The 10,242-nt window shown below is 41.1% G+C and overlaps 1 protein-coding gene across 1 annotated transcript; it reads right to left on the bottom strand.

The window, feature by feature from the left end:
• Positions 1-254: 254 nt before the first annotated feature.
• Positions 255-1,450, bottom strand: LOC128566558 (rRNA-processing protein FCF1 homolog). Its single transcript, XM_053563426.1, has one exon. The coding sequence runs from the start codon at positions 1,345-1,347 to the stop codon at positions 751-753; it is 597 nt and encodes a 198-aa protein (XP_053419401.1). The 5' UTR covers positions 1,348-1,450; the 3' UTR covers positions 255-750.
• Positions 1,451-10,242: the final 8,792 nt, after the last annotated feature.

The raw sequence follows: 10,242 nt of genomic DNA, 5'->3' as shown, positions 1-10,242 counted from the left end.
TTTGTATTGATTGACTCCAACACAATTATGTGGTATAGGGTTAGAATCAATTGAGTCTTTGGAACACCATGCCAGTTTTCTGGTCATAATATTAGGCAACTTATTATCCTGAATGTGTATTAACTATTTTTCAGTTAACTTTAATCTTTAAAGTTCATTTCCATGAAAAAAGAGATCAATTATATGTAAATTTAATTTTTCTTTTTTTTTTATTAAATCATAGCTGTGTACATTGATATGATCATGGGGCATCATTCACTAGCTTTACAGACCGTTTACCAAGGCAACAATTTTATTTTTATTGTAAACCAACAATTCATAATTGTATAAACTTATTGAGTTTATACAATTTATAATCTATGAATACAATGGGGAATAAATAAATCAAAGTAGTCAGTATATCCACCACCTCAAATACTTAACATTTTTGTGGTAAGAACATTTCAAATTTACTCTCTTAGCAATTTTGAAATGTATATTACTCTAATATTAACTATAATTTCCACATTCTGTAACAGGACTCAAAAAAGAATAAAGCATTCTTCATAAGATTTTGCATCTTTGACCATCAATGAGATAAAATATCATTTTCAAAATAGCATCCAAACGTGAGTGTATTTACCCATCTCATCCAGGTCATAATAAAGCAAGCAGGTGAACAGAGTAATAATTCATGGTATTTCATGTTTAACAAATTGTTAACAGAGAAAGTTGGTTGAAGAAAGGCATAGGAACATTGTCTTGTAAGAATTAGAACCGAGAGGCTCCATAATCATCTGGCATCCGTTCAATATTGTATCTGTGGTTAGAAATATACATGACGGGAACTCCAGGGATTTTTCGGATTCTTCGTTTAAGGTCTTGATCAACTGTGGCCACGATGTAACACTTGTGCTGAGTTACTCTCTGTACTAAGCAGTCATCTGCATAGGTTCCTTTGTGTGTGCATGGTAATCGTTCAAATCTTGGATCCTTGGCAATCCTGAGGGCCACTAGATACTTCTGCCCCAATTTCTCAATTTCAACCATTGCACAGTCAGTTATACAAGGAATGCACTTGGCATACAGACAGTCCATCATTGACTGCACTAAGTCCAGTTTGGCTTTAATGGAAAAGTTGATAAAGTTGGTATCAACCAAGATGTGGTAAGGTGGGCCCAGCTGTGTATTATATTGGAAGAATAAGCAGGAAGGGTGCTGGGGGACTTCTCTTTCCTTTAATGTGCTGGGATCTTTCTTTTCTTTCTTGTTAGGTTTCAATCTGTCCTTTTCTTTAAGCCTCTGATCCCTGAGACTAAGCATTCGCTTCATGATCGCATACTTCCTTGTTTTCTTTTGCTTCCCCATGCTCACGCCACGCTCTTGTTTCTTCGTAAATTTAATTTTTCTATATTGTCTTACCTCTTATGACATTCATAACAGTGATAATTTTTACTTCCAGACTGTATTATTACCATGTCATTTCTGACTTTGGGAAAGCATTCTTTCTATAGGAATCCAATGACAATAAGTGTGTTTATCTAAGAAATACTCATTCCTCAGTGAATGTACACCATTATTGTTATTTTTTTCACGCAGAGTCTTGCTTTGTTGTCTAGACTTGAGTGTACTGATGTCATCATAACTCACTGCAACCTAAACTTCTGGGCTCAAGTGGTTGTCTTGCATCAGTACTGAAGACCAGCATGCCTGTCACCTACTGCTACCTTTGACCCCATGCTTTGACTAGCAAAGCTGCCACGTGCCACACATACTGGTCAGGGCCTGAGTGCTTGACTGCCTGCTTCTTACTTTGCCAGTAATGCCACCCCATGACTAGTGGAAATACCATACTTAGCACATGACCCCATGGCCTGGGAGCCAGCTTACATGGTGTCTCTGGCCCTCACACCACTGCCTCCATGAACATCCACATTCTAGAACACTGATGCTTATAGAAGCTGATAATGTTAATTACAGCTAAAGAAATCACATGAACACGATACTACTGCACCTACCCAGAACCAAAGCAAATGCACCCTACACAACTGTCAATATAGGGTAAAATTAAAGGGAAAAGCTTTCCCTGTGAAAGCTATTCCACAAAATTGGAGGAGGCAACTGTTCCACCAGATGTGCACAATCAATATACGGACACAAGAAACATGAAGAAACATTCCACCTCTAAAGAAACACAATACCTCCTCTATAAGAGTTCTGAGATTTAAAAAGTAATGATAACAACAAATTATTAATCGTCTGAGAAGGAATTCAAAAAAACCTTAAGGAAGCTCACTGAAATACAAGAGAATACAGATAGATAATATAACAAAATTAGGAAAACAATTTATTATCTGCATGAGAAATTCAATAAAGATATCATTTGAAAAGAACCAAATGAATTTTGACACTGAAGAACCCAAGGAATAAGGAATTAAATTTAAAAAATACAATTGAAAGCTTTAAAATAAGACTATACCAAGCAGCATAATTTCTAAACTTGAAGGTAAGTCTTTAAAATAACCCAGATAGAAAAATACAAAAAAGAAAAAGAAAGTATGAAGAAAGTCAATGGGAATTACAGGACACCATTAGACAAACAAATATTTGCATTTTGGGAAATTCAGAAGGACAAGAAAGAAGAAGAGTCATAGAAAAATATCTCCAATCAACTAAACAATTAAAAAATCCCAAGTCTTGGGAGACATACAGACATCCACATTCAAAAATAGACTCACGGGGGGCGGAGACAAGATGGCGGACTGAAGCCAGCTTTCAACAAAGGCTCCCGTCCAGAAGGAGAGTTAAGGGATAGGAATTTAGTAAGTATCCTGGTGGACTTGAGCCTCACCAAGAGAGAAGGCTGAAGAACGCACATCAACACCGCTGAGGCAAGTTGTGATCAGAAGGACGCAAACAAAAGGTACAAAATCCACCACCAAGCGGACGGGAGCCCCCTCCCCCATGAGACCGGTTCTAGAGCCCCCAAATTGAACAAACGGGCAGAAATTAAAGGCCCTCCCACTACACTCCACGCGAGAGACCTTCTAAAAACTGGACCTACCTCCCCTACTGGGGTGCCGTGGCGTTCTCCTGCCGGACATAGGGCTAAATAAAACTTTGGGAATCCTTTGCCGGCAACCCTGAATCCCCGGCGCTCCCCTCCCGCCCACTGAGGTCTGGAGGCCTGTCCCCCAGGACTTCGGATCCTTGGGTGATTTCTCAAGGGGAGTGGACAGTCCCCGAGTTGCGACTGGTCAGCATTGACTCTGAGGCGCGCCGAGTGAGGAGAGGGCACCGGGCTGAGGGGGAGTCACGCCTCGCGGCACTTCCCTGCGGTGCAGTGCACCAACCCTCCCCGGGCATAGGGGGCCCAAGACTGAATAAGACTCTGGCCTCCCCGCTGAGAGCTGAGAACCCCTACTCTCACTCGGGGTCTGAGGGCCTATCCCCCAGGAGTTCGGCTCCTTGGGTGATTTCTCGAGGGGAGTGCACAGTGCCTGAGCTGCGTCAGGTCAGCGCTGACTCTGGGACACGTGAGCGAGGAGAGGGCACTCTGCTGAGGGGAAATCAAGCCTTGGCGGCACTTCCCTGCGGTGCAGTGCAGGAGCCCTCCCCGGACCGTAGTGTTGCGTAAAACTGAATGAAACTCTAGCTTCCCCCCGCCCCACTCCCAATCGGGGTCTGGGGGCCCATCCCCCAAGAGTTCTGATTCTTGGGGGATCTCTTAAGGGGTGTGGACCCAGCACAAACTGCGGCCGCTCAGTGCTGACTCTGGGGCGCGGGACAGAGGAGAAAAGGGTCGCCTGAGTGCCCACACCAGAGCAGCAGTTCCCTGGAGGTAGATCAACAGCCGTTTTTTCTTTAACGGCAGAACGCTCACTTCTGGATATTCTGAGGCCACACCCCCTGTCTCCCTGGGCAACCAGAGGAGGCCACCGGTGACACAGCTCACAAACCCGGAAGCCTCCAGGGCGGGGCCGACCCAGAGAGGTGTTCAGACGCGATTCTCCAGCAGCAAAGACGTTTCAACTCAAAACAGCCCGCCTCCTGTAGGCGACGACAGGAACAGAGACAGAACCTCACAAAGTTGTCTGTTCTGTTCTGTTCTGTTAGCAGCATCCATCAGGGACGGGGCTAAGCCTGAGTGAACACCTCCTTCCCATCACCTGCACCAAACACTCAAAGATGTCAGGCCCCATCTCCTCCTGCTAGATAGCGGCAGTCTGCGGGGACCTGGCAGACTTCCTTGCGATTCAGGCAGGTGCAAACCCCTGGAGTGTCTGTTCACTGCAGGCAACTGGGTTAGCCATCTGCAGAGATACCAGTGACTGGGTCCGACGGAGGGGCAAAGTGGGGAAGGAGACGTCAACCTTCCCAGACTGCTCTGTTTGCTGGGTGGCTCCTCCTGACTCCACGCTGCACTGGGGTGAGCTGTGTCAGAGGAGTCACCAGGCCCCTGTGATCCAGTTCCCAGAGACCTCTTGAACCCTTCCACCCGAGACAAGTGCCGATTGAGACAGTTGATTCGGACCTTTTGAACTGGGCTAATAGACTGAGGACTTTTCAGGCGGTGCCCTGGGTGTGCGATTGTAGGAAGGTTTGATTCTCCTTTTCCAACTGGGGCCAGAGGTGGGCAGGCGGGGTGACTTAATTGCTGATTTTTCCACACAGCTGAGACTTCAAGCCAGAGTAGAAGTTGCAATAGGATCGAACAGAAACCAGCTGAAAACAAGACAGAACCACTTTGCTCCACCACACCAGACAGGGCAACAGTTTCTCAGGCCACAACACTGTACGGGCCCTTGATAAAACCCCAGGGGAAAAACCGAAGGGAGTAAACCATGGGGCGGAATCAGCGGAAAAACTCTGGTAACATGAATAACCAGAATAGATCAACCCCCCCAAGAAAAGATATGGCAGATGTGATTGAAGATCCCATTCATAAACAACTGGCTGAGATGTCAGAAGTCGAATTCAGAATTTGGTTTGCAGACAAGACTAATAAAATGGAATTAGGAATTCGAGGAGAAATTCAAAAACTGTCTCAAGAATTTAACGAATTTAAAGACAAAACCACCAAAGACATAGACACACTGAAACAAGAACTTACAGCCCTCAAAGATATGAAAAATACAGTAGAATCCCTCAGTAACAGAATGGAGCAAGCAGAAGAAAGGATTTCTGACATTGAAGATAAAGTCTTCGAACGCTCCCAATCTCTCAAAGAGGAAGAGAAATGGAGAGCAAAAACAGATCACTCACTCAGAGAGCTCTCAGATAATTCGAAAAAAAACAACATAAGGGTTATAGGAATTTCGGAGACTGATGAAGTGGCTGCCAAGGGCACAGAGGCCCTTCTACATGAAATTATGAAAGAAAATTTTCCAGACATGCCTAGAGAATCTGAAATTCAGATAGCAGACAGCTTCAGAACCCCAGCACGATTCAACCCCAATAAGCCATCTCCCAGACATATCATAATTAGCTTCACTAAAGTTAACATGAAAGAGAAGATTCTCAAAGCAGCCCGGCGAAAGAAAACTATAACGTACAAAGGTAAGAATATTAGAATAACTGCAGATCTCTCTGCTGAAACTTTTCAAGCAAGAAGAGGCTGGTCATCAACTTTTAATCTCCTAAAGCAAAAAAACTTTCAACCCAGGATCTTGTATCCAGCTAAACTGAGTTTCATCTATGATGGAGAAATTAAATACTTCAATGACATTCATATGTTGAAAAAATTTGCCATAAGTAAACCAGCTCTTCAGGATGTTCTCAGACCTATCCTCCACAATGACCAACCCAATCCTATACCACAAAAGTAAACTCACTCAGAAACTTCGGATCAAACTCCAACTTCCACACTGGCGAAAGGATTAAAAATGTCCACTGGACCTTTGAAAAACTCGATACCCAAAATTCCACCAGACTTATCAATACTCTCCATCAATGTGAATGGCTTAAACTGTCCTCTAAAGAGGCATAGGTTAGCTGACTGGATACAAAAATTTAAGCCAGATATTTGTTGCATACAAGAGTCACATCTCAACTTAAAAGACAAATACAGACTCAGGGTGAAAGGATGGTCATCCATATTTCAGGCAAATGGTAATCAGAAAAAAGCGGGTGTTGCAATTTTATTTGCAGATACAGTAGGCTTTAAACCATCAAAAGTAAGGAAGGACAAGAATGGTCACTTCATATTTGTTAAGGGTAATACTCAATATGACGAGATCTCAATTATTAATATCTATGCACCCAACCAGAATGCACCTCAATTTATAAGAGAAACTCTAACAGACATGAGTAACTTGATTTCCTCCAGCTCCATAATCGTTGGAGATTTCAACACTCCCTTGGCAGTGATGGATCGATCCTCCAGAAAGAAGCTGAGCAAAGAAATCTTAGATTTAAACCTAACCATCCAATATTTAGATTTAGCAGACATCTACAGAACATTTCATCCTAACAAAACTGAATACACATACTTCTCATCAGCCCACGGAACTTACTCCAAAATTGATCACATTTTAGGTCACAAGTCTAACCTCAGTAAATTTAAAGGAGTAGAAATTATTCCATGCATCTTCTCGGACCATCATGGAATAAAACTTGAATTGAGTAACAACAGGAATCTGCATACCCATACAAAAACATGGAAGTTAAATAACCTTATACTGAATGATAGTTGGGTCAGAGATGAGATTAAGAAAGAAATCACCAATTTTTTGGAACAAAATGACAATGAAGACACAAACTATCAGAACCTCTGGGACACTGCAAAGGCAGTTCTAAGAGGGAAATTTATAGCACTGCAAGCCTTCCTCAAGAGAACGGAAAGAGAGGAAGTTAACAACTTAATGGGACATCTCACGCAACTGGAAAAGGAAGAACATTCCAACCCCAAACCCAGTAGAAGAAAAGAAATAACCAAAATTAGAGCAGAATTAAATGAAATTGAAAACAAAAGAATAATACAACAGATCAATAAATCAAAAAGCTGGTTTTTTGAAAAGGTCAATAAAATAGATAAACCTCTGGCCAACCTAATCAGGAAAAAAAGAGTAAAATCTCTAATCTCATCAATCAGAAACAACAAAGACGAAATAACCACAGACTCATCAGAAATCCAAAAAATCCTTAATGAATATTACAAGAAACTTTATTCTCAGAAATATGAAAATCTGAAGGAAATAGACCGATACTTGGAAGCACGCCACCTTCCAAGACTTAACCAGAATCAAGTGGAAATGTTGAACAGACCCATATCAAGTTCAGAAATAGCATCAACTATACAAAACCTCCCTAAAAAGAAAAGCCCGGGACCAGATGGTTTCACGTCAGAATTCTACCAAACCTTTAAAGAGGAATTAGTACCTATATTACTCAACCTGTTCCAAAATGTAGAAAAAGAAGGAAGACTACCCAACACGTTCTATGAAGCAAACATCACCCTGATCCCCAAACCAGGAAAAGACCCAACAAGAAAAGAAAATTATAGACCAATATCACTAATGAATATAGATGCAAAAATATTCAACAAGATCCTAACAAACAGAATCCAGCAACACATCAAACAAATTATACATCATGACCAAGTTGGTTTTATCCCAGGGTCTCAAGGCTGGTTCAATATACGTAAATCTATAAATGTAATTCAGCACATAAACAAATTAAAAAACGAAGACCATATGATTCTCTCAATTGATGCAGAAAAAGCTTTTGATAATATCTAGCATCCCTTCATGATCAGAACACTCAAGAAAATTGGTCTAGAAGGGACTTTTCTTAAACTGATAGAGGCTATCTACAGCAAACCCACAGCCAATATCATATTGAATGGAGTTAAATTGGAATCATTTCCACTCAGATCAGGAACCAGACAAGGCTGCCCATTGTCTCCATTGCTTTTCAACATTGTAATGGAAGTTTTAGCCACCGCAATTAGGGAAGAAAAGGCGATCAAGGGTATCCATATAGGGTCAGAAGAGATCAAACTCTCGCTCTTCGCAGATGATATGATTGTGTATCTGGAAAACACTAGGGACTCTACTACAAAACTCCTAGAAGTGATCAAGGAATACAGCAGCGTCTCAGGTTACAAAATCAACATTCATAAATCGGTAGCCTTTATATACACCAACAACAGTCAAATTGAAAAAGCAGTTAAGGACTCTATCCCATTCACAGTAGTGCCAAAGAAGATGAAATATTTGGGAATTTACCTAACAAAAGACGTGAAAGATCTCTATAAAGAGAACTATGAAACTCTAAGAAAAGAAATAGCTGAAAATGTTAACAAATGGAAAAACATACCATGCTCATGGCTAGGAAGAATCAACATTATCAAAATCTCCATACTACCCAAAGCAATATATAATTTCAACGCACTCCCTATTAAAGCTCCACTGTCATATTTTAAAGATCTTGAAAAAACATTACTTCGTTTTATATGGAATCAGAAAAAACCTCGAATAGCCAAGACATTACTCAGAAATAAAAACAAAACAGGAGGAATCACACTACCAGACCTCAGACTTTACTACAAATCGATAGTGATCAAAACAGCATGGTATTGGCACAAAAACAGAGAAGTAGATATCTGGAATAGAGTAGAGAACCAAGAGATGAATCCAGCTACTTACCGCTATTTGATTTTTGACAAGCCAATTAAAAACATTCAGTGGGGAAAAGATTCCCTATTTAACAAATGGTGCTGGGTGAACTGGCTGGCAACCTGCAGAAGACTGAAATTGGACCCACACCTTTCACCATTAACTAAGATAGACTCTCATTGGATTAAAGATTTAAACTTAAGACATGAAACTATAAAAATACTAGAGGAGAATGCAGGGAAAACCCTTGAAGAAATTGGTCTGGGTGAGCATTTCATGAGGAGAACCCCCCGGGCAATTGAAGCAGCTTCAAAAATACACTACTGGGACTTGATCAAACTAAAAAGCTTCTGCACAGCTAAGAACACAGTAAGCAGAGCAAGCAGACAGCCCTCAGAATGGGAGAAGATATTTGCAGGGTATATCTCTGACAAAGGTTTAATAACCAGAATCCACAGAGAACTCAAACGCATCAGCAAGAAAAAAACAAGGGATCCCATCGCAGGCTGGGCAAGGGATTTGAAGAGAAACTTCTCTGAAGAAGACAGGCGCACGGCCTTCAGACATATGAAAAAATGCTCATCATCTTTAATCATCAGAGAAATGCAAATCAAAACTACTTTGAGGTATCATCTAACTCCAATGAGACTAGCCTATATCACAAAATCTCAAGACCAGAGATGTTGGCGTGGATGCGGAGAAAAGGGAACACTTCTGCACTGCTGGTGGGAATGCAAATTAATAAATTCCTTTTGGAAAGATATATGGAGAACACTCAGAGATCTAAAAATAGATCTGCCATTCAATCCTGTAATTCCTCTGCTGGGCATATACCCAGAAGACCAAAAATCACAACATAGCAAAGATATTTGTACCAGAATGTTTATTGCAGCCCAATTCATAATAGCTAAGTCATGGAAAAAGCCCAAGTGCCCATCGATCCACGAATGGATTAATAAATTGTGGTATATGTGTACCATGGAATACTATGCAGCCTTAAAGAAAGATGGAGACTTTACCTCTTTCATGTTTACATGGATGGAGCTGGAACATATTCTTCTTAGTAAAGTATCCCAAGAATGGAAGAAAAAGTACCCAATGTACACAGCCCTACTATGAAACTAATTTGGGACTCTCACATGAAAGCTATAACCCAGCTACAACTTAACAATAGGGGGAAGTGGGAAAGGGGTGGGGTGGGTGGAGGGAGGGGAATCGGTGGGATCACACCTGTGGTGCATATTACAGGGGTATTTGCGAAACTTGGTAAAGGTAGAATGTAAATGTTTTGGCACAGTAACTGAGATAACGCCAGAAAGGCTATGTTAACCACTGTGATAAAAATGTGTCAAATGGTTTATGTAGTGAGTGTATGATGCCCCATAATCATATCATTATATACAGTTATGATTTAATAAAAAAATTAAAAAAAAAAAAATAGACTCACCCAAAAAGGTTCTTCATGAGGCACGCAGTAGGCACAACTTGTCAAAAGTCAAAGACAAAATTCGAAAAAAAACAAGACAGAAGTCTCAAGTCACATATAAGGTAATGCCTATTGCACTAACAGTAGATGAGCTAGAAGAAAATTTGCTGGGGTATATAGGAGGATGGAGGGTATTTGGGGGAACCTCACCTAATGTGC

This window comes from Nycticebus coucang, chromosome 15 (genome assembly GCF_027406575.1).
Source record: "Nycticebus coucang isolate mNycCou1 chromosome 15, mNycCou1.pri, whole genome shotgun sequence".
NCBI lineage: Eukaryota > Metazoa > Chordata > Mammalia > Primates > Lorisidae > Nycticebus > Nycticebus coucang.
Note: the sequence above shows the minus strand (reverse complement) of the source record. Positions and strands in the feature narration are given on the sequence as shown.

Excerpts from the sequence above, each read along its gene's own strand:
- LOC128566558 (XM_053563426.1), bottom strand. The coding sequence starts at position 1,347 with ATGGGGAAGCAAAAGAAAACAAGGAAGTATGCGATCATGAAGCGAATG.